The sequence below is a fragment of the Oncorhynchus nerka genome, linkage group LG27 (genome assembly GCF_034236695.1).
Source record: "Oncorhynchus nerka isolate Pitt River linkage group LG27, Oner_Uvic_2.0, whole genome shotgun sequence".
NCBI classification, from domain to species: domain Eukaryota; kingdom Metazoa; phylum Chordata; class Actinopteri; order Salmoniformes; family Salmonidae; genus Oncorhynchus; species Oncorhynchus nerka.
Genome location: NC_088422.1, coordinates 52,732,774 through 52,758,285, shown reverse-complemented (window position 1 = coordinate 52,758,285; position 25,512 = coordinate 52,732,774). Strand labels below are relative to the sequence as shown.

At 42.4% G+C, this 25,512-nt stretch overlaps 1 protein-coding gene across 5 annotated transcripts in view; it reads right to left on the bottom strand.

The window, feature by feature from the left end:
• Positions 1-25,512, bottom strand: part of LOC115111991 (dematin) — a 294,338-nt gene that overhangs the window by 20,439 nt on the left and 248,387 nt on the right. For 3 of the 5 annotated variants that reach the window (XM_065011778.1, XM_065011779.1, XM_029638609.2), the window contains 9 exons: positions 14,310-14,362; positions 12,179-12,259; positions 11,669-11,824; positions 10,819-10,863; positions 4,055-4,259; positions 3,897-3,941; positions 3,595-3,744; positions 2,322-2,461; positions 2,081-2,186 (listed from right to left, as the gene is read on the bottom strand). In XM_065011778.1, coding sequence (XP_064867850.1) covers positions 2,081-2,186; positions 2,322-2,461; positions 3,595-3,744; positions 3,897-3,941; positions 4,055-4,259; positions 10,819-10,863; positions 11,669-11,824; positions 12,179-12,259; positions 14,310-14,321 — 940 coding nt within the window. In that variant the 5' untranslated portion in view covers positions 14,322-14,362. The remainder of the gene's footprint in view (positions 1-2,080; positions 2,187-2,321; positions 2,462-3,594; positions 3,745-3,896; positions 3,942-4,054; positions 4,260-10,818; positions 10,864-11,668; positions 11,825-12,178; positions 12,260-14,309; positions 14,363-25,512) is intronic. The other 2 variants (XM_029638606.2, XM_065011780.1) reach the window with 2 other exon arrangements.

The following is a 25,512-nucleotide window of genomic DNA, read 5'->3' as shown; positions in this document are numbered from 1 at the left end:
CCCTGAGTCAATACATATTAGAATCACCGTTGACAGCGATTACAGTCTTTTGGGGTAAGTCTGGATCTTACAATATTTGCACATTACTCTTTTTTAAATTCTTCAAGCTATGTACAGTTCCTTGTTGATAATTTTCAAGTCTTGCCATAGATTTTCAAGCCGATTTAAGTCAAAACTGTAACTAGGCCCCTCAGGAACATTATATGTCGTCTTGGTAAGTAACTCCAGTGTATATTTGGCCTTGTGTTTTAGGTTACTGTCCTGCTGAAAGGGGAAATTGTCTCCCAGTGTCTGTTAGAAAGCAGACTGAACCAGGTTTTTCCCTCTAGGATTTTGTCTGTGGTTAGCTCTAGTCTAATTCCTTTGACCCCCCCCAAAAAAATTCCTTAGTCCTTGCCGATGACAAGCATACCCATAACATGAAGTAGCCACCACCATGCTTGAAAATATGAAGAGTGGTACTCAAGTGATGTGTTGTGTTTGACCCAAACATAATGCTTTGTATTCAGGACATAAAGTACATTTCTTTGGAACATTCTTTTGCAGTTTTACTTTAGTGCTTTATTGCAAACAGGATGTTTTTTGGGGGAAAAAACTACAGATTTCCTTCTTTTCTCTGTCATTTAGGTTAGTATTGTGGAGTAACTACAATGTTTGTGAGCCATCCTCAGTTTCCTCCTATCACAGCCATTAAACTCGAACTGTTTCAAAGTCACCATTGGACTCATGGTGAAATCCCTGAACAGTTTACTTCCTCTCCGGCAACTGAGTTAGGAAGGACACCTGAATCTATGTAATGACTTGGTGTATTGATACACCATCCAAAGTGTAATAATAAGTTCACCATGCTCATATTTCTGCTTTTTAAATTACCCATCTACCAATAGGCGCCCTTCTTTGAAAGGCATTGGTAAATCTGCTCGACTGCTCAACTGAGGGACCATACAGATAATCGTATGTGTGGGGTAGAGATGAGGTAGTCATTCAAAAATCATGTAAACACTATTATGGTACACAGTGTTATGTGACTTGTTTTTTACTCCTGAACTTATTTAGGCTTGCCATAACAAAGGGGTTGAAGACATATTGGCTCGAGACATGTCAACTTTTCATTTTTGTATTAATTTCTACAAATTTCTACAAACACTGACATGATGGGATATTGTGTGTTGGCCAGTGACACAAATCAATTTTAAATTCAGGCTGTAACACAACAAAATGTGGAAAAAGTCAAGGGGTGTGAATACTTTCTGTAGGCACTGTATACTCTGAGAATATGGAAACCATGTTCTGTGTGTTAGGTGGGATGTTGATGGAATATTCTCCCAACCCACAAAAAACTGGACACAAATGTGTTTGCCAACATTCCATGAAACGTGTCTAGAACATGAATATCTTATGTTCTGAGAACATGTCTATATGTGTATGTTTGGCTGTCCTTTGATGGAATACTCTCCTGATCTACAGAAAACTGGACACATTGTTCTTGCAATGTTCTCATTTAACGTGCCTAGAACATTGTCAGAAACTAGCTATGAAGGCGGATGAGCGATATGCTTTTACAGGCTAGGCTAATCTGTCTGGCATGTCAATGTTTACTTACAGAATATAAAAGGCTGTCACGGAGAAGAGAAGATGCAGGACAAAGTCGGGGGTGGATGATTTGTCCCTAATGCCACACTATTCCCCATATAGTGCACTACTTTTGACCAGGGCCCATGGTCAAATGCAGTACACAATGTAGGGAATAGGGTGCCATACACAAGCGATGTTGTAGGTGGAGGAAGTGTGGAATCTTTACCATTTCTACAAAGAATTTTAAATGGAGCTTATGTGTGATTTTGTGTTTCTTTCTCGTTTCCACCACACTCACAAGGTCACAATTTAACACAGTGTTAGTCAACCCCTGCACTGGGGATTAGCACCGGTTACCTGGGATGTTGCTTGTTGGTCAAACAAGTTAAATTGTTAATATAAGTAGTCCTTCGAGGAAGAAGGACCTTAGTTTCCTGGTCTCTTGAACATAAAAGGTTGATAAACATACTTTCACGGATACATAGTGAATCTGCCTCTCTCTTACCCATGTGCATTGCTGTCCGGTCAGGCAGTGAGCGAGTTTTCCTGCGGATGGGCACAGCTTTATCCAGCTCCTCTTTCAAGATTATCTTTCCCAAGTTCGACTGAATCTGCAGGGTAGATATATAGAATGTCAAAAGGTTTTCAAAGCAACCACTATCATTGAGTTACACTTAAGAAAACACTTAGGTGTGTTCAGTAGCCAAATTTGGGAGAATTTGTTACAAAAAAAACCTGTTACGTACTTTGTTGAGCTCCTGCTTCTGCAGTTGCCGTAGTCCCCACATATCATCGGACAGGTCTCCATTGTCATATTCATCGTCCTCCTCATCCCTCTCTCCCTCCTCCCTCCTCCGGGACTCAGCCTTCTTCCTCCACTCTGTCTCTGTGGTAGAGGGGAGGCAAGTGTTAGAGGAAACCCTGGTACTACTAAGCTCTATTACTCTATTACTCTCCACTACCAACCCTAACTATACCTCCTCATTGAAGCTTAGTAGCTCATCAGCGGCCCGGCGTCGGCAATGTTAGCAGCCCACTGCCAATTTTAGCCATCAGCTTTACAGCGGTAGCCGACACTTCAGGCTAAGAGCAGCATGTGCAACTGGCGGAACTGCTAAGGGTGGTCGGTGTGCTGTTGTGTTGCTAGAGGCATGCCACCATGACGGTTAGCGATACTGGTCCGATATCAGTTTACTGTACCTACAACGGTGTGCTGCCTCATAGCCACCAATGTTTTATAAGTGCTTGCTGGCTGGAATCGTTCACTATTAGGGTTGCAAAAGGAGAGTATATTACTGGAAACTTTCAAAGTTTGCCAGTAAACTAACAAAATGTTGGTAATTTTCTAGATTTGGGGGAATTTTATAAGATGACATATCTTATAAAACCTTTTTGGGTACTTATCACAGGCATCTGTAATTATCTTTGACCTTATCACATGTAAAGTATATAACATTTTAAAATACAATTATTTAAAAATATAAAACTGAATTACAAAGCTGTAAAACATTATTCTAAATATAAACCATCAACTTATTGAATACGATTGGTGTTTAATATGAAGGTTTCAACATGAAGTGTCTTTTATATATTTTTTTACAGTTTTATTTTACTACCTCAATGTGTTTTGTTGTAAATGTTTTGGCACCAAACTGGTGGCATTTGTAAAAAAAAATAAATGTAAAAAAAGTAAATGCATGAAAGAGTTGCAGAGTTAATAAAAAATCATCCCATTATTGATTAGATGCTTTTTTCATTAAATTAGGCTATTTTCTCTTGAACCATATGGTCTATCCACCAAAAACTCATGGACCATATGGACACAGATATTCCCCAAAAATTATACTATATATGAATACATTTTTTAAAAGTTATTCAAGTATAAATTACCTAAATTACCATAGATTACCTGTCAATTAGCAAAATTACAGAAGATTACAGTTACTTTGTTAAAATACCGGTGGCTTTGCAACCCTATTCATTACTATTCACAGTTGTGATTAATAGTGTGAGACATACCAACTGCAGCCAGGGAGGGGGGGCAGGGCCAGTAATCTGTCTCAATCTTGGAGGGTTTGTTGGGATCAGGTGGCTGGGCGGCGGGGAATTTAGATGACTCAATGATGAGATCCTCTATGTGTTTCCCCTGGGGGATGGATGCTAATACATCTAGAGACACACACACACAAACACAAGGATATATACAGTAAATGTGCACAGAAAAACATCCAATGTTACCTCTTAATGTCAAATATTATGCCAGTATACAATAAATTACTAAACTGTCAACACACAGACATCAATTAAGTTGCATGAAATACCTTGTTTGTAAATTGGTGGCTTCTTGTATATATTCATTCCATTATCTGCAATGAAAAGATAAAATTAAGTCCCAGATGAAAAGCAAAGCACCCTGAGAGGAGAAGGGTGCAGAGAAGATAGAAGAGAAGGGGATAAGTGTGCTGATGGATTACAATACCTGGCCTGTGAAAGTGCTGTGTGGGGAGCTTGGTGGCGGTGTCTAATGCAGAGCTGGTTTTGAGCTTTGAACCTGCTGATGACCCTCCAGGTGACTCCCTGCTCTCCAGCCACTCCTTGGGATCTTTGAGGTTTGAACCTGCTGATGACCCTCCAGGTGACTCCCTGCTCTCCAGCCACTCCTTGGGATCCTTGAAAAGAATGGTCTAGGGACACGAGATTAACATTACCGTCCGGATCCTAATTGATATTCAAACCGTAACCCAAGCACATATTGGGAAAGTGCATGAAAAGGAGGGTTCTGTGTACATTAGATTTCATCCCTGAGTGAAGAAGCCAGTGAGGTCACAGTAAGAGTGTAACAGATGCTCATTGTTCCCATGGTAACTGCTTTTTGCAAACATGCTTGTGTGGAGTCGTGGGCTTTTAGACAATGGATGGGTCTAATCCTGGATGCTGATTGGTTAAAACTGCATTCCTGCCGGTGTCTTTTCCACAAATAAAAAACCTGTTGAAATACCTATTTGAATCCAAGATGGCGTAGCAGTGGGATGTTTTGATTGTCTTGTCCCATCCCTTGTATATATTGTTTCCTTCTTCGTATACATTTAGTATATATTTTTAATCTAATTTTTCCATCTACGGACTGAACATACTCTCCTGCAACCCGCCTCACCCAATGCGGTACGGATCTGCTATTTTTTATACTTTAGAACCGTAACCCCCTTCAAGCTAGCAAGCTATAGCTAGTAGTCAGTTAACCACTGCTAGTTAGCCAGCACCGTTAACTGGGACATCTGCCAGCTTCAGCCCGGTCAACTTCTGCCAGCCAGCACACCACGATATCAACCCAGAGCATATCGGACTGCTTTTCCCCACCATATCTCCGGATTCCAACCGCAAGCTCTGAACCTTTACTCTGGATCATCGCAGTTAGCTAGCTGCTATCCAAGTGTCTACTCTTGGCTAACATCTCTGTCCTGAAGCAAGCACCAGTTAGCCTGGAGCTAGCCTCGAATCCAGGCCCATCTCCCGGCTAGCCGAATAGATCTATCAAGAATTCCTGGGCTTCAATTACCTCTTTGGCCAATTGGCCTGGACCCTTTGCTGCCGACAAGGAGCCCCGCCGATCCATCACGAGTGGTCTACTGACGTAACCGTCTGAGGGGGTTTCTGTCCCGAAGCAAGCACCAGTTAGCCTGGAGTTAGCCTCAAGCTAGGCCCATCTCCCGGCTAGCCTGAAGAAATCCATCAGATAATCACTGGGCTTCAATTACCTCTTTTGCCAATTGGCCTGGACCCTCTGCTGCCGACACGGAGCCCCACCAATCCATCATGACTGGTCTGCCGACGTAACAGTCCGAGGGGGTTTCAACAGGCTCCCCCGTTACGACGTCCCCCTGAGGACCATCTGCTAGCCTGCTGCTAGCTGTCTGAATCTCCGTGCCTCCAGCTCGCCTAGCTACTCACTGGAACCTGTGATTACTCGGCTACACACGCCTCTCCCTAAAGTCAATATTCCTTGTCTATTGCTGTTCTGGTTAGTCATGTTTGTCTTATTTCACTATAGAGCCTCCAGCCATGCTCAATACGCCTTAGCTGTTGTTCCACCGCCCACACATGTGGTGACCGCACCTGGCTTAAATGGTGCTTCAAGAGACAAAACCTCTCTCATCGTCACTCAATGCCTAGGCTTACCTCCACTGTACTCACATCCTACCATACCATTGCCTGTACACTACCTCCTTCCAGCTGCCCACTGCACTGAGGAGCGGAAACACTGTCACCAATGTCGTGACGTGGCCCTCTTTGGGTATAGCGTGCCTTCCCCCCCTCTCGCCTACACCCAGGCTGCTGTTATCTCAGGTTGTAAATTCCTGGAGGAGACTCTCTTCCTCATGGCCAGACAGTATAGAGAGAGAAAAGGTTTCACAGGAGAACAAAGTAATTTCTTCCACATCACAGAACTTCAGAACTGAACAATATTCATGTTCTGGAGAACCACGGTCGGTGAAGTAGCCAGCTACAAAATGATCAATTTTGTACAATTTCATGAAACTCATGAGAGACAATACAGCCACATTACCATAACCCTGTTTATACAAGTGTCTCAGTTATGAGGTTTGCATCTAATTGTTGTATAAATGAATGAGTAAAGATGAAACTATTTGTGAAATTATGTAATGTGATTTTAAACTGTTTAACGAAGGAAACTCCAATTCCCTTTGCAGTTAAAAAACAGGCATTGATCTGGCGTCATGGGACAGCCCCTTTCTGATCTTCTGAATATAACCCCCACCTTGGGAATTCATCTTCAGACCATGCTTCTCTCAATTACGAGGGCTAGGGTTTGAGTGTAGAGACCAGCTTACCTTGATAACCACGAGAGGGCTAAGGTTTCAGACCATCTTACCTCGATAACCGAGAGGGCTAAGGTTTGAGTGGATTGCTGAAATCTTAACTATACCACGTAGTTAAACTCTGAGACTATCGATACCGACAGAATAAGAACAAATTTTTGATACTAATTACTAGTCTACAGATAGGAAATACGTACCCGTTGAACGTGAAAGCACGTAACAACTATTGCTGAATGTTACTCTGAACTATCCATTCTAACCACGGCAGAGAGAGAGAGGGCGGACAAACAGAGATCATGACGACACACTAAGCGTAAATATACATATTGATTGCAATTATTCCCGAATGAGTGAGCATTCATGTGCAAAGGATTAGCATTTCAATTGTTATAATTATCAACTTTGTAGTGTCTTACCTTTCGCGCCCTCCTAGGTACCTTTGTCTAACAAGCCTCCATGCCGGTTTAGCTATCATTTCCTTGTAACTATATCTATTGTTTGTTTGTTTACACATTTCTGTGATTATTTAGTTAGTAAATAAATGATTTAAGACAATTGATGTATGGATGATTCATAGGTAAGACTGGGTTCGTGAAGATAACCAACAATTTACAACGTTTGGAATGAGACTAACGTGAGGTAAAGAATCATTAATTAATTAGAAGACTAGTTGATCAGATATTAAAAATTATTACTTTGTAATCTTAACATTTTCCTTGGTGCCATGACTTCCTAGATAATTACAGTTACACGATTAAGTTAGTTCAATCACGTAATAATAATTACAGAGAATTTATTTGATAAAAATAAGTCTTCAGTTTAATGATACCAAAGACACGACACCACGAATAAATCTATGATGATCGAGAATTTCAATAAGTATTTTTCCCCAGCTGGCCATGGCTTTCCACCTGGCTACCCCTACCCCGGCCAACACCTCAGCACACCCTGCAGCAACTTGCCAACCCCCCCCCCCCCCCCACACACTTCTCCTTCACCCAAATTCAAACAGCTGATGTTCTGAAAGAGCTGTAAAATCTGGAACCCTACTAATCAGCTGGGCTAGACAATCTGCACCCTTTCTTTCAAAAATTATCTGCTGAAATTGTTGCAACCCCTATAACTAATTCAACCTCTCTTCCGTATCGTCTGAGATCCCCAAAGATTGGAAAGCTGCCGCGGTCATCCCCCTCTTCAAAAGGGGGAGACACCTTAGACCCAAACTGTTACAGACCTATATACATGCTGCCCTGCCTTTCTAAAATCTTCAAAGCCAAGTTAATAAACAGATCACCGACCATTTCGAATCCCACCGTACCTTCTCCACTATGCAATCTGGTTTCCGAGCTGGTCTTGGGTGCATCTCAGCCACGCTCAACGTCCTAAAAGATATCATAACCACCATCGACAAAAGACAGTACTGTACAGCCGTCTTCATCGACTTGGCCAAGGCTTTCAACTTTGTCAATCACCACATTCTTATAGGCAGACTCAACAGCTTTGGTTTCTCAAATGACTGCCTCGCCTGGTTCACCAACTACTTCTCAGACAGAGTTCAGTGTTACAAATCGGAGGGCCTGTTCTCCGGACCTCTGGCAGACAGTCTCTGTGGGGGTGCCACCGGGCTCAATTCTCGGGCCGACGCTTTTCTCTGTATACATCAATGATGCCGCTCTTGCTGCTGGTGATTCTCTGATCTACCTCTAACGCAGACAACACCATTCTGTATACATCTGGTCCTTCTTTGGACACTGTGCTAACAAACCTCCAAACAAGCTTCAACGCCATACAACACTCCTTCCGTGGCGTCCAACTGCTTTTAAATGCTAGTAAAACTAAGTGCACGCTCTTCAACCAAATGCTGCCCGCACCCTCCTGCCTAACTAGCATCACTACTCTGGATGGTTCTGTCCTAGAATATGTGGACAACTACAAATACCAAGGTGTCTGGTTAAGACTGTAAACTCTCCTTCCAGACTCACATTAAGCATCTCCAATCCAAAATGAATTCTAGAATCGGCTTCCTATTTTGCAACAAAGCCTCCTTCACTCATGCCGCCAAACATACCCTCGTAAAACTGACTATCCTACCGATCCTTGACTTCGGTGATGTCATTTACAAAATAGCGCCCAACACTCTACTCAGCAAACTGGATGTAGTCTATCACAGTGCCATCCGTTTTATCACCAAAGTCAAATATACTACCCACCACTGCGACCTCTATGCTCTCGTTGGCTGGCCCTCACTACATATCCGTCGCCAAACCCACTGGCTCCAGGTCATCTATAAGTTTTGCTAGGTAAAGCCCCGCCTTATCTCAGCTCACTGGTCACCATAGCAACACCCACCTGTAGCACGCGCTCCAGCAGGTATATTGCACTGGTCATCCCCAAAGCCAACACTTACTTTGGCCACTTTTCCTTCCAGTTCTCTGCTGCCAATGACTGGAACGAATTGCAAAACTTTCTGAAGCTGGAGTCTTTTATCTCCCTCTCTAACTAAGCATAAGCTGTCAGAGCTGCTTAACCATCACTGTAGCTGTACACAGCCAATCTGTAAATAGCACACCCGACTACCCCATCCCCATATTATTACTTACCCTCTTGCTCTTTTACACCCCAGTATCTCTACTTGCACATCATCTGCACAAATATCTCCAGTATTAATGCTAAATTGTAATTATTTTGCCTCTACAGCCTATTTATTGCCTATCTCCCTACTCTTCTACATTTGCACACACTGTACATAGATTCTTTCTATTTTTCTTTTGTGTTATTGACTGTACGTTTGTTTATGTGTAACTCTGTGTTGTAGTTTGATGCACTGCTATGCTTTATCCTGGCCAGGTCGCAGTTGTAAATGAGAACTTGTTCTCAACTGGCCTACCTGGTTAAATAAAGGTTAGATAAATAAAAAATATTTTTAAAAGTACTCTATTCCATCTTATTGCGCAAACCACTGTCTCATCAGCACAGCCATGCAATTTATATACTAGATCTACACCATAAAAACAGACATTATTTTCAATTTCTTTTAAACTAGCATTTGGTTTTCAACAGTGGAGATTTGTAATAACCTTGCTGTCTGTCTCTGCCATTTGTAACATTGTTTCAATATTGAAATTCCATCTCCAGCTGTCCTATGGTAATGAACATGTGGGGACGAGACAGACAGTGTCACACCCTGATCTGTTTCACCTGTCCTTGTGATCGTCTCCACCCCCTCCAGGTGTCGCTTATTATCCCCAGTGTATATTTCCCTGTGTTTCCTGTCTCTCTGTGCCAGTTCGTCTTGTTTGCCAAGTCAATCAGCGGTTTTCCTTGCTCCTATATTTTTCCCCAGTCTCTTTTGGTTCTAGTCCTCCTGGTTTTGACCCTTGCCTGTCCTGACTCCAAACCCTGTCTTCAAGTCTGCCTATCCCCTTGTACTGTTTGGACTCTAATCTGGTTACTCTGCCTGGCCTGACCTCGAGACTGCCCTTTGTCTGGAACTGTGTCTGCATTTGGATCTTGCCTTGTGTCCTTATACACCGGCAGGCTGGAAGCTTTTCTCAGTCAGTCGAAAACATGAATCGGCATAATTTTTATGGATATACAATATAAAAAAAATTCAATAGAAAAACACAAACTGCAGCTGATTTGCTGTCATTCCAGCTTCAGTTTGAAATAATTGTGTTTGCTGTGTAGTTGGCTCTCTCTTCTGAGCAGTGGCATGGCAAAATCGCACATCATTAGCTCATTGTAATGGATAATAATTCGAAAACAGCTTAAACAAACGCAAACGCAGCTACCTTGCTGTTATTCTGGCTACACTGTTTGACGTGACTGTGTTAGCCACAGTTGGCTAGCTAGCAAGCAAGGGGTAAGAACTTTGGCAGCCATCATGGCAAAGGAACATTTAGAATGAACTACTTAGAACAAAAAGTCTTAATGACTGGGTCGCGTCTCTGGCGACCGAACTGATAGAACGAACGACCAGCCAGCTTGGGTAGCAACCCTAGATTTGTGTTGGGTAATAGTATGAATAAATTAATGAAAATAACGTATTTAATGAAAATATGTCAATCATTATTGGAATATGTTGGCAACACATTGTATAAAAGCAAGAATGTTCTCGAAGCCGGTGTTTAGAGGATAAATTGGCACGGTGCGAATATATCCTCCAAATACCTTCTCTGGGAGCATTATCACTTAAGTGTGTGTGAGTGTGTTTTTAACCATACCAGTGGAGCACAAAACCTTTCAATAACGATTCCATAATTATAAACAGTAGGTGTGTGTGACTGTATGAGAAGGAGATAGGAGAGGAGATAGAGCTCTTTATGGGGTACTGGGCAGTGGACTGACAATTAACAGCTCAAATGATTCCTCATCCGAGAGCACAGACCCCATCCATCCATCTTACCTCAGGAGAAGCCGGGTGGGAGAATGAACACGGAGACATGGACCTCTGAAGGAGAGAAAAGAAACAGAGGGCTGTTTGATCAGTTGAATTTTCTCCCTAGGCTGCATTCATCTTTGTGGGCTTAGTGAGACAGACATTGTTACAAGCCTAATCGGGTAGAGTCAGTTTTGACAGATAAAGGGAAATGACAAAATCTTATCACATCACAATTTCTAGAAAGCCCTTACTGAGTTCCATTGATCTCTGTAAGAAGTCTGTGTCCCACATAGCACCCTTTTCCCTAAATAGTATAGGGCTCTGGTCAAAAGTAGTGCACTATATAATAAGGTGCCAATTGAGGCTCAGCTAAGTGTTTGCATGGGAGAGAACACTACACGCAGGTCAATCAGGCTAAATGTACCTGCCCTGCATTTCAATGGTGCAGCTAAGTGTTTGCATATATATATATATATATATATATATTGTTTGACGGATATGCATACGCGAGTATATATTAATGCATACATTGTATATAGTCTATATATAGTGGAGTTATATCCTATCACACACAGAGTTAATAGGACAAATATTAGAATCACTTAACTAGTCAAACAGGTTAGCTAAAAAAGTGTAATCAATGACAATTATATTATGTTTGTCTTGATAGAACACCACTTGTGTCGTAGTAGGACAGACAAAAACTCATATGATCTTTAACTGTTAATCATATAAATACATCCTGAATACAATAGGGCCATTCCAAACAAGAGAAGGATATCCGCGCCTTAAACCTTAATGGTAAACCATTAGGATAGAGAGGAAACCCTTAGCTCTGTAATATGATGGAGGGTGGTGTGCTGTGCCCTATGACCTCTCTGCTTCGGGGCACCTCCGATAGTTCCAGAGGCGTGTAATTGAAATGGGGTTCGTAGATCATTAAGTCCGGCCTCTCGATGTCCAGTATCGCCTTGTCTTTGGGGATGGCTGCCAAGTCCTTATAGCCAATGACCTGATTGTCCATTTTGGCCTGGAAAGAGGAATATAAGAAGAGGGAGAACATGACATGGGATTGCATTGTCATGTGAGGTGTGTGTGTGTGGTCTTGTTCTTCTATCCTTGTGGGGACCTGAAATCCCCCAAAGTCCCCACCAGGATAGTAAAACAAAAACAATTCTCCATGCGAGGATAAAGGCTATTTTCAGCTTAGGGGTTAGGTTAAGGGTTCAAATTATTGTTAGAATTAGGGTTAGGGTAAGGTTTATGGTTAGGGGTTAAGGAAAATAGGATTTTGAATGGAAATACTTTTTAGGTACCCACAAGGGTGTGTGTGTGCGCGCGTGTGTGTGTGTGGAGGAGTGGCTGCCTTATGGTGCAGACTCACTGTGATGGCCACGGCTAGGGATCCTGGGATGCTGATACCACGGAGGGAACACACACTCCCAGGTGAGGTGCGGGACAGCTGCTGCTTCCAAACACACAAATTGTCAAAGGTCATAGGGTTTGACACACAGCAACAACATTGAGATTGTGGCTCAGTTAGTAGAGCATGACACTAGCAACTTCCGGGTCATATGCACTCACTCTGGATACAAGTGTTTGCTACATGGCATATACAGTACCAGTCAAAAGATTGGACCCAACTACTCATTCCAGGGTGTATCTTAATTTTTACTATTTTCTACATTGTCGAATAATAGTGAAGACATCAAAACGATGAAATAACACATATGTAGTAACCAACCATTTTTTTAAACAAATCTAAATAGATTTTAGATTTGAGATGCTTCACAGTAACAACCCTTTGCCTTGATGACAGCTTTGCATGCTCTTGGCATTCTCTCAACCAGCTTCATGAGGTAGTCAACTGGAATGCATTCCAATTAACATGTGTGCCTTGTTAAAGGTTAATTTGTGGAATGTCTTTCCTTCTTAATGCGTTTAAGCCAATCAGTTGTGTTGTGACAAGATAGGGGTGGTATACAGAAGATCTGTATCTGGTAAAAGACCAAGTCCATATTATGGCAAGAACAGCTCAAATAAGCAAAGACATGACAGTCCATCATTACTTTAAAACATGAATGTCAGTCAATCCGGAAAATTTCAAGAACTTCGCAAAAACCATCAAGCGCTTTGATGAAACTGGCTCTCATGAAGACTGCCACAGTAAAGGAAGACCCATAAATACCTCTGCTGCAGAGGATAAGTTCATTAGAGTTACCAGCCTCAGAAATTGCAGCCCAAATAAACGCTTCAGAGTTCAAGTAAGACACATCTCAACATCAACTGTTCAAAGGAGACTGCGTGAATCAGACCTTCATGGTCAAATTGCTGCTGGAAATAAATAAACACTACAAAAGGACACCAATAATAAGAAGACACTTGCTTGGGCCAAGAAACACAAGCAATGGACATTAGCCCAGTGGAAATCTGTCCTTTGGTCTGATTAGTCCAAATTTGAGATTCTTGGTTCCAACCGCAGTGTCTTTGTGAGACACAGAGCAGGTGAACAGATGATCTCCAAGTGTGGTTCCCACCATGAAGCACGTAGGAAGAGGTGTGCTGGTGTGGGGGTGCTTTGCTGGGGATACTGTAAGTGATTTATTTAGAATTCAATGCACACTTAACCAACACGGCTACCACAGCATTCTGCAGTGATATGCCATCCCATCTGGTTTGCGCTTAGTGGGACTATAATTTGTTTTTCAACAGGATAATGATCCAACACACCTCCAGGCTGTGTAAGGGCTATTTGACCAAGGAGAGTGATGGAGTGCTGCATCAGTTGACCTGGCCTGCACAACCACCCAACCTCAACCCAATTGAGATGGCTTGGGATGAGTTGGACCGCAGAGTGAAGGAAAAGCAGCCAACAAGTGCTCAGCCTATGTGGGAACTCCTTCAAGACTGTTGGAAAAGCATTCCAAGTGAAACTGGTTGAGAGAATGCCAAGCGTGTGCAAAGCTGTCATCAAAGCAAAGGGTGGCTATTGGAAGAATCTCAAATATAACATGTATTTTGATTTGTTTATTTCATAGTTTTGATGTCTTCACTATTATTTTACAATGCAGAAAATAGTTTTAAAAAGTAAAGAAAAACCTTGAATGAGTAGGTGTGTTCAAATTTTGGACTGGTATTGCACCATACTGTATAACTTGATATGAAAAAATATATGACATGTCACGTTTGTCCATTTTTATAAATTATTTTTTTACATATATGGTTCTTCATCTGTAGGATTCTGTGTAACATAGATCGACACACTTAACTTATACTGTTTCCAGATAAATAGTCTGAAAACTTTACTAGTTGGGAAATTGAACTACCTCTAAAACATGTATGTGCACTCTAATTTGCCTTGCTTCCCATCTATATTACTAGGGAAAAATGCCACATCCACTAACATTTCTTCTCCTCGATGAATGTATGTAGAGACATATAGAAAACCATAATTAAATTCTGTATGATTCGTCAGGCAATGCTCTAATACCAACCACGATCAATAAAAACCATACCTTTGGCATCATTTTATAGGATGACAAAACAATGTTCTCTTGATGAGGCTTCACTGAAAGAAAGAGAGTCAGTGTTAAACAATGAGAGAGATGATCATAAAATAGAGGCACATAAAAGTTGCAATTCAATAATGCCCACTCAGTGGCAAGGACAATTGAAACATCAATTCACAAAAGTGTCACTCAAACGAGTACCGGAGCAAATCATCCTTGAAATGTGTTAAGAGTGAAGTGCCATTGGACATTGAACAAGGCATTCAGAGAGATCATTGGTTGCTCATAGTACCAGTAGTAGTTCTTTATTAGTCCCAAATTGCACAATGCAGTGCCTATCACATTGCTGTATAATGTGTCTATATATACTACCGTTTAAAAGTCACTTAGAAATGTTCTTGTTTTTGAAAGAAAAGCACATTTTTGTCCATTAAAATAACATAAAATTCATCAGAAATACAGTTTAGACATTGTTAACGTTGTAAATGACTATCGTAGCTGGAAACCGCAGATTTTTATGGAATATCTACATAGGCGTACAGAGGCCCATTATCAGCAACCATCACTCCTGTGTTCCAGTGGCACGTTGTGTTAGCTAATCCAAGTTTATAATTTTAGAAAGGGTAATTGATCATTAGAAAACCATTTTGCAATTATCTTAGCACAGCTGAACACTGTTGTGCTGATTAAAGAAGCAATACAACTGGCCTTCTTTAGACTAGTTGAGAATCTGGTGCATAAGCAGAAATTGCCAAGAAACTGAAGATCTCCTACAATGCTGTGTACTACTCCTTCACAGAACAGCACAAACTGGCCCTAACCAGAATAGAAAAAGGAGTGGGAGGCCCCGGTGCACAACTGAGCAAGAGGACAAGTACATTAGAGTGTCTAGTTTGAGAAACAGACGCCTCACAAGTCCTCAACTGGCAGCTTCATTAAATAGATCCTGCAAAACACCAGTCTCAACGTCAACAGTGAAGAGGCGACTCTGGGATAATGGCCTTTTACACTTTTTTGGATACTACATGATTCCATATGTTATTTAATAGTATTGATGTCACTATTATTCTACAACGTAGAAAATAGGTAAAAATAAAGAAAAACCCCGGAATGAGTAGGTGTGGCCAAACGTTTGACTGGTACCGTATATATATATATATATATATATACACACACTGAGTGCACAGAAATTTAGGAACACCTTCCTAATATTGACTTGCACCCCTTTTTGCCCTCAGAACAGCATTAATTCATCGGGACATGGACTCTACAAGGTGACGAAAGTGTTCCACAGGGATGCTGGCCCATGTTGACTCCAATGCTTCCGACAGTTGTGTTAAGTTGACCATTCTTGATACACACGGGTAACGGTTGAGCGTGAAAAACCCAGCAGCATTGGAGTTCTTGAAGGCACTTCAATCTTTTGTCTTGCCCATTCACCCTCTGAATGGCACACATACACAATCCATGTTTCAATTGTCTCAAGGCTTAAAATCATTCTTTAACCTGTCTCCTCATCTTCATCTACACTGATTGAAGTGGATTTAACAAGTGACTTCAATAAGGGATCAGAACTTTCACTTGGATTCACCTGGTCACTCTGTCATGGAAAGAGCAGATTTGTATACTCAGCGTGTGTATATATACACGGTTGAAGTCAGAAGTTTACATACACTTCGGTTGGAGTCACTCGTTTTTCAACCACTCCACAAATTTCTTGTTAACAAACTATAGTTTTGGCAAGTCGGTTCAGACATCTACTTTGTGCATGACACAAGTCATTTTTCCAACAATTGTTTACAGACCAATTATTTCACTTATAATTCACTGTATCACAATTCCATTGGGTCAGAAGTTTACATACACCAAGTTGATTTTGCCTTTTTTAAACAGCTTGGAAAATTCCAGAAAATTAAGTCATGGCTGTAGAAGCTTCTGATAGGCTAATTGACATCATTTGAGTCAATTGGAGGTGTACCTGTGGATGTATTTCAAGGCCTACCTTCAAACGCAGTGCTTCTTTGCTTGACATCATGGGAAAATCAAGGAAATCAGCCAAGACCTCAGAAAAAAATTGTAGACCTCCACAAGTCTGGCTCATCGTTGGGAGTAATTTCGAAAAGCCCGGAGATACCACGTTCATCTGTACAAACAATAGTACGCAAGTATAAACACCATGGGACCAAGCAGCCGTCATACCGCTCAGGAAGGAGACGTGTTCTGTCTCCTAGAGATGAATGTCCTCTGGTGCGAAAAGTGCAAATCAATCCCAGAACAACAGCAAAGGACCTTGTGAAGATGCTGGAGGAAACAGGTACAACAATATCTATATCCACAGTAAAACGAGTCCTATATCGACATAACCTGAAAGGCCGCTCAGCAAGGAAGAAGCCACTGCACCACAACCGCCATAAAAAAAGTCAGACTACGGTTTGCAACTGCACATGGGGACAAAGATCATACTTTTTGGAGAAATATCCTCTGGTCTGATTTAAAAAAATATAACTGATTGGCAATAATGACCATCGTTATGTTTGGAGTAAAAAGGGGGTGGCTTGCAAGCCAAAGAACACCATCCCAACCATGAAGCACGGGGGTGGCAGCATCATGTTATGGGTGTGCTTGCTGCAGGAGGGACTGGTGCACTTCACAAAATAGATGGCTTCATGAGGTAGGAAAAGTATGTATGTGGATATATTGAAGCAACATCTCAAGACATCATGTTAAAGCTTGGTCACAAATGGGTCTTCCAAATAGACAATGACCCCAAGCATACTTCCAAAGTTGTGTCAAAATAGCTTAAGGACAACAAAGTCAAGGTATTGGAGTGGCCATCACAAAGCCCTGACCTCAATCCTATAGAAAATGTGTGGGCAGAACTGAAAAACCGTGTGCGACAAGGAGGCCTACAAACCTGACTCAGTTACACCAATGCTGTCAGGAGGAATGGGCCAAAGTTCACCCAACTTATTGTGGAAAGCTTGTGGAAGGCTACCCGAAAAGTTTGACCCAAGTTAAACATTTTAAAGGTAATGCTACCAAATACTAATTGAGTGTATGTAAACTTCTGACCCACTGGGAATGTGATGAAACAAATGAAAGCTGAAATAAATCATTCTCTCTACTATTATTCTGACATTTCACATTCTTAAAATAAAGTGGTGATCCTAACTGACCTAAGACAGGGTATTTTTACTTGGATTAATTGTCAGGAATTGTGAACAACTGAGTTTAATTATATTTGGCTAAGGTGTATGTAAACTTCCGACTTCAGCTGTATGTGTGAAAATATATATATATAATATATATATATATAATATATATATATACAGTGGGGCAAAAAAGTATTTAGTCAGCCATCAATTGTGCAAGTTCTCCCACTTAAAAAGATGAGGCCTGTAATTATCATAGGTACACTTCAACTATGACAGACAAAATTAAGAAAATAATCCAGAAAATCACATTGTAGGATTTTTAATGAATTTATTTGCAAATTATGGTGGAAAATAAGTATTTGGTCACCTACAAACAAGCAAGATTTCTGGCTCTCACAGACCTGTAACTTCTTCTTTAAGAGGCTCCTCTGTCCTCCACTCGTTACCTGTATTAATGGCACCTGTTTGAACTTGTTATCAGTATAAAAGACACCTGTCCACAACATCAAACAGTCACACTCCAACTCCACCATGGCCAAGACCAAAGAGCTGTCAAAGGACACCAGAAACAAAATTGTAGACCTGCACCAGGCTAGGAAGACTGAATCTGCAATAGGTAAGCAGCTTGGTTTGAAGAAATCAACTGTGGGAGCAATTATTAGGAAATGAAAGACATACAAGACCACTGATAATCTCCCTCGATCTGGGGCTCCCCGCAAGATCTCACCCCGTGGGGTAAAAATGATCACAAGAACGGTGAGCAAAAATCCCAGAACCACACGGGGGACCTAGTGAATGACCTGCAGAGAGCTGGGACCAAAGTAACAAAGCCTACCATCAGTAACACAATACGCCACCAGGGATTCAAATCCTGCAGTGCCAGACGTGTCCCCCTGCTTAAGCCAGTACATGTCCAGGCCCGTCTGAAGTTTGCTAGAGAGCATTTGGATGATCCAGAAGAAGATTGGGAGAATGTCATATGGTCAGATGAAACCAAAAATATAACTTTTTGGTAAAAACTCAACTCGTCGTGTTTGGAGGACAAGGAATGCTGAGTTGCATCCAAAGAACACCATACCTACTGTGAAGCATGGGGGTGGAAACATCATGCTTTGGGGATGTTTTTCTGCAAAGGGACCAGGACGACTGATCCTTGTAAAGGAAAGAATGAATGGGGCCATGTATCGTGAGATTTTGAGTGAAAACCTCCTTCCATCAGCAAGGGCATTGAAGATGAAACGTGGCTGGGTCTTTCAGCATGACAATGATCCCAAACACACCGCCCGGGCAACGAAGGAGTGGCTTCGTAAGAAGCATTTCAAGGTCCTGGAGTGGCCTAGCCAGTCTCCAGATCTCAACCCCATAGAAAATCTTTGGAGGGAGTTGAAAGTCCGTGTTGCCCAGCAACAGCCCCAAAACATCACTGCTCTAGAGGAGATCTGCATGGAGGAATGGGCCAAAATACCAGCAACAGTGTGTGAAAACCTTGTGAAGACTTACAGAAAACGTTTGACCTCTGTCATTGCCAACAAAGGGTATATAACAAAGTATTGAGAAACTTTTGTTATTGACCAAATACTAATTTTCCACCATAATTTGCAAATAATTTCAATAAAAATCCTACAATGTGATTTTCTGGATTTTTTCTCTATTTTTTTCTGTCATAGTTGAAGTGTACCTATGATGAAAATTACAGGCCTCTCTCATATTTTTAAGTGGGAGAACTTGCACAATTGGTGGCTGACTAAATACTTTTGCCCCACTGTATATACCCATTGGTTCTTGAAGAGTAACTTATACCTCACGTGTAACGGCTTTCTTTAGGTGAAGTAGAGGCGGACCAAAATGCAGCGTGGTGGTTATTCATGTTCTTTAATTTATAAAGAAACTACACATGAGATAACTAACAAAAACAACAAACGTAAGAAAACCTAAAACAGTCCTATCTGGTGCAAACACAGAGACAGGAACAATCACCCACAAACACACAGTGAAACCCAGGCTACCTAAGTATGATTCTCAATCAGAGACAACTAATGACACCTGCCTCTGATTGAGAACCATACTAGGCCGAAACATACAAATACCCCAAAACATAGAAAAACAAACATAGACTGCCCACCCAACTCACACCCAACTCACGCCCTGACCATTCTAAAATAAATACAAAACAAAGGAAATAAAGGTCAGAACGTGACATCATGATCTTAGTTCAATTGTCTTACCCCATCAAAACCCTCTATCTCTTGATAAGAGTTCAGATTATGACACTGATAAAGCTGCTCTCCTTCAGGCTTACAAGCGTTTTTTTCATATCCATCTGTTTATCATTACTGCTGTGAGAAAATACACATGGTCTCTTTGTGTCCTAAGTTGAAACATATAAAATATTCTTCTGGGAGCACTCTAGTCCATTAAGTCTATGGTTGGGACTGGTGTATCTCCTAAACAAGATTTTGGATCAGATGTGTATGAATCCTTTGTTTCAGATAGGTTCGTGTCTCTGCAGAGCAGCGATGATGTTAAGCAGCCGGTGAAGATACTGCAAGACACTGGGGCAGACCAGGTCTTCATTTTGGTGGGTGTTTTGCTTTTGTCTGACTAATACAAGGCGTGGAGAAGGGTTGCATGGAAGTTCCTTTGTATAATGTGGAACTCGAGTCTGATCTTATTTCTGGATCCGTTGTCATTGGAGTGAGGCCTAGCCTTACCGGTGAAGTGGTCTCATTCATTTTAGAAAATGATTTGACTAGAGGGAAGGTCTTGCCAAATCCTGTCGTTATTAAGGAACCCAGAGTAGAGCAACCTGATGGGTTATCAGAGAAGTACCCTAGAGTGTTCCCAGCATGTGGCGTTATACGTGCTACGTCTAAGAAAGGCACCAGGAGCAAGTCTATAGTTGAGGAGGATGTCAGCGATCACACCATGGTTGATTTGTCTGAGACATTTATGGGTGATTCTGATTTCAGTAAACCTCCTTAGTTAACTTCTCCTTTGAAAAAACCCCAAAAGTGAATGACTTTGTAGGACCGCTGAAGGAAGAGAGGGTTCCTACAGTTCACACTTCAATGTCAAGGAAGCAGCTGATTGCTAGACAGACATACTTCCAGAGGAAAAGTTTGTTGAAGAGAGAGTGTGGGTTACTTTGACAGAGATGGTGTTCTAATGAGGAAATGGCATTCTTGCGCCACATCTCAGCAAGAAGATTGGCCCAGTGTATCTCAAATTGTTGTTCCAGTTACGGTTCGACAAGAGATACTGAGTTGGCTCACGATGGTAGCATAGCAGGCCATCTTGGCGTCAACAAGACATATGAACATCTTTCACTCGTTCTCTGCGCAATCAGGTTTGAGACACATCACTAGCCAGTACAACTCAGATCCTCTGCAAACATGTCTGACAAGCCAGATCTCGCTGAAGTCACAAACTTCGCCAAGACCAAGTTGAAGAAGACCGAGACACAGGAGAAAAATCCCTTGCCCACCAAAGAAACCATCGAACAGGAGAAGCAAGCAACAGCATGAAGCCCAATCCTCTGCTATGCACTGTACATTCCACAAGCATTGCCTTTTTCACCTCTTAGCTGTGTAACTCTGTAACCCAAAACCTAAGTTGCATTGTGATTGGACAAAAGCAATGACTGTACAGCACCTCCCTAGATCATTTTGACCAATGTTATTGCGAGTGTGGCGAAATGCAAAAAACTACCCAATACACACAAATATAAATAAAGGTGAAAGAATAGTGGAATCTGTGTGGGTAGCTGGACAGGTAGGATGACTGACAGTGAAGGTGAACAGGTGGTCACGTGTCAGGTGACAGAGGAATGTATGAGACTGAGGCAGGAAATCCTTTAACCATAAAGTGGTATATTTACTGAGTAGTCTGTGCTGCATCACAAAGGAAACAAATAACATGTATCCAATCAAAATCATAATCAAAGATCAAATCATATCAGTCATTATTAACATAAGTTAGGGAGTTCAACAGTTCAGTTCATTAAGTCAATAGTAATCATCCGCGAGTCATTTAGGCTCGTAACTATTTAACATAAATTATGAAAGAATACAAACAGTGAATGGTGATACAATCTATAATCCCCATGATCAAAGTCAATCAGTTAGCAAAAAATGACGTTTCTCATTTCACTCTTTCAATTGTCTTCATGTGTACATATAATTAATTTCAATACACATGAACCCTATCGATTGCATAATTGGCCTATGAGGATCCGTAGGGCCGTGATCATTGACAATTCACATTACACAATATGTTTGAAGCTGCGCTCCAAGCCGCGCTCCGCGGTAATAACTATTAACAATTACTGAATGGCCCACTCTCCCGATCGCCACAGATAATTCAGATGAAAGGTAACATAGTCGGTGGACTTACGTGGATTCATGGACGCACAGAACTTCTGGATCAGATGGAGTTAAGGAAGAGAAAGCAGCGAGATCAGCCGATGGCAATTTCCTCCTTTTATGGAGATGAGATCTGTCGGACATTTCCACCTGACCTAATTAAAGTGCCCCTGGCCCAGCTGAGTAAATGGCAATGAATTAAAGGATTATTCCACCAACTCCATGGGCCTTTTCTACAGCCACCCCGGAAATTTGTTAAATTCCACACTCCTCAAAAGGCTCATTGCTTCCCGTCCTCTGTCATCTCAGGGAGAATAATTAGTCAGGCAACTGGCCGGATATATGTCCGGTTCTTCACCTGGATCTCCACTGATCTAACACGACCATCGGTCCCAGGCATGGTCTTAGTTATACGGCCCACCGGCCAGGAGGCTCGAGGCAGCTGAGGGTCCACCATCATTACTACTTGGCCAGTTTCCAGGCTGGCCATTTCTCTCCGCCATTTCCCTCTGTGCTGTAGACTTGGTAGGTAATCCCGAATGAATTGGCCCAAAATTGGTCAGCTAAGATTTGGCTGTGTTGCCACCGGCGTCTGCCTACGAGGTTTGTATCAGCATACATGGCTTGAGGAAGTGACGCATCTCGGCATGCCATCAAGAGCATATTCGGTGTAACTGGATCGGGGTCAGCGATGTCTGCAGAGAGAGGGTTTGGAGTTCAGAATCCCTTCCACCTCTATCAGGACGGTCCTCAAGACAGTTTCAGTGACAGTTTGGTCCCCCAGGACGACTCGTAAGGCCGTCTTTACAGATTTGATCTCTCGCTCCCATGTTCCTCCAAAATGAGGAGCGCCTGGAGGGTTAAATTTGAATGAGATTTGTTGGTCCATCAGCTGATCCTGGAGGCTGGGTTCCATGGCTTGGAAGGCTTCCTCCAACCTGGCTTCTCCTGCCTTGAAGTTCGTACCTCTGTCAGCCAGGATCTAGTAGGGTTTTCCCCCGTCGGGAGATAAACCGCCGTAGGGCCATGAGGAAGGCTTCCGTATCCAAACTCTCCAGTAGGTCCAGGTGGACACATCTGGTTGTCAAACACTTGAATAGAATGCCCCAGCGCTTTTCCACACGACGACATAACTTGATCATCAAGGGGCCAAAGCAATCTACTCCTGTTGACCAGAAGGGTGGTTTAATTAAGGAGGCGCAAGCGAGAAGGGGGTAAATCTGCCATTTTGGGCACCGTAGCTCCGGCCCGCCATCTCTGACATTCTACGCAGGCGTATTGGTGCTTACGAATGGCTCCTCGTCCTCCAATTATCCAGTACTTCCGCCTCATCGCCCCATAGACCCTCTCTGGCCCTGGGTGGAGAAGCCGCTCATCATAACTCTTGATGAGGAGCCTGGTAAGAGGGTGTCTGGAGTCAAGGATAATTGGGTGGATAGCATCTGGGTCCAAAACCTCTGCTTGGCGCAGCCTCCCTCCGACTCTGATCACTCCAAGAATTGGATCATATTCTGGGGCAAGAGAGAGAAGACGGCTGTCCTTAGCCACTTCCCTACCGGCTTTCAGAGCTTTTAACTCCTCAGGGAAGCTAACTGCTTGTGCTTGCTGGAGGAGTAGTGTCTCTGCCGCGAGGGAGGTGGGTATAGAAGCCACCCCATCTGAGGTCTGGTCTGTGGCGGCGATCAGATCCGGCAGTGTTTGGGATTGTGTTAGGTCAGGGAGAGCCGTTGTTGGTTCCGTAGAAATGCTGTAGCATTGGGCGGACTTCCTTAACTCATGAGCTTCAGTTGGTTGCGGAGGGGCCGCACGCCTGGGGGCTGTCGGCCACTCGTTCTCTGGTTGGGACAAGAATGGTGGTCCCAAGCTCCAGTGATGGGGTTTAGCCAATTCCTGAAGGGTTTTACCTCTAGTAATGTCATCAGCAGGATTGTTTATGCTATCAACATACCTCCAGTCCTGGACTTCTGTTAGGTCTTGGATTTCCGCGATGCGAGTTCCGACAAACACCTTATACCTGCAGGACTCCGACTTGAGCCAGGTCAATACAGTGGTCGAATCACTCCAGTAGATGACCCGTTGGATTGACAAGGTGAGCTCGGCTCGCAAGGTAGAGGCCAACTGGGCTCCGGAAAGGGCAGCACTGAGTTCCAGCCTAGGCATTGACAACTGCTTCTTGGGTGCGACCCTGGACCTGGCCATGACAAAGGAGACATGGGTGTGGCCTGCCTTCATGGACGCACAGAACTTCTGGATCAGATGGAGTTAAGGAAGAGAAAGCAGCGAGATCAGGCGATGGCAATTTCCTCCTTTTATGGAGTTGAGATCTGTCGGACATTTCCACCTGACCTAATTAAAGCGCCCCTGGCCCAGCTGAGTAAATGGCAATGAATTAAAGGATTATTCCACCAACTCCATGGGCCTTTTCTACAAAAGGAATGGAATAAGAATATATACTGAACATATAAATACAGTTGAAGTAGGAAGTTTACATACACCTTAGGCAAATACATTTAAACTCAGTATTTCACAAATCCTGACATTTAATCAGAGTAAGAATCGGTCAGTTAGGATCATCACTTTATTTTAAGAATGTGAAATGTCAGAATAATAGAAGAGTGATTTATTTCAGCTTTTATTTATTTCATCACTTTCCCAGTGGGTCAGAAGTTTACATACACTCAATTAGTATTTAGTAGCATTTCCTTTAAATTGTTTAACTTGGGTCAAACGTTTCGGGTAGCCTTCCAAACGCTTCCCACAATAAGTTGGGTGAATTTTGTTCCATTCCTCCTGACAGAGCTCGTGTAACTGAGTCAGGTTTGCTCGCACACACTTTCAGTTCTGCCCACAATTTTTATATAGGATTGAGGTCAGGGCTTTGTGGTGGCTACTCCAATACCTTGACTTTGTTGTCTTTAAGCCATTTTGACACAACTTTCGAAGTATGCTTGGGGTCATTGTCCATTTGGAAGACCCATTTGCGACCAAGCTTAAACTTCCTGACTGATGTCTTGAGATGTTGCTTCAATATATCCACATAATTTTTGTCCCTCATGATGCTATCTATTTTGTGAAGTGCACCAGTCCCTCCTGCAGCAAAGCACCCCCACAACATCATTCTGCCACCTCTGTGCTTCATGGTTGGGATGGTGTTCTTTGGCTTTCAAGCCACCCCCTTCTTCCTCCAAACATAACGATTGTCATTATGGCCAAACAGTCCTATTTTTGTTTCATCAGACCAGAGGACATTTCTCCAAAAAGTAGGATCTTTGTCCCCAGGTGCAGTTGCAAACCGTAGTCTGGCGGTTGTGGAGCAGTGGATTCTTCCTTGCTGAGCGGCCCTTCAGGTTTTTTAAATTTTATTTCACCTTTATTTAACCAGGTAGGCTAGTTGAGAACAAGTTCTCATTTGCAACTGCGACCTGGCCAAGATAAAGCATAGCAGTGTGAACAGACAACACAGAGTTACACATGGAGTAAACAATTAACAAGTCAATAACACAGTAGAAAAAAAGGGGAGTCTATATACATTGTGTGCAAAAGGCATGAGGAGGTAGGCGAATAATTACAATTTTGCAGATTAACACTGGAGTGATAAATGATCAGATGGTCATGTACAGGTAGAGATATTGGTGTGCAAAAGAGCAGAAAAGTAAATAAATAAAAACAGTATGGGGATGAGGTAGGTGAAAA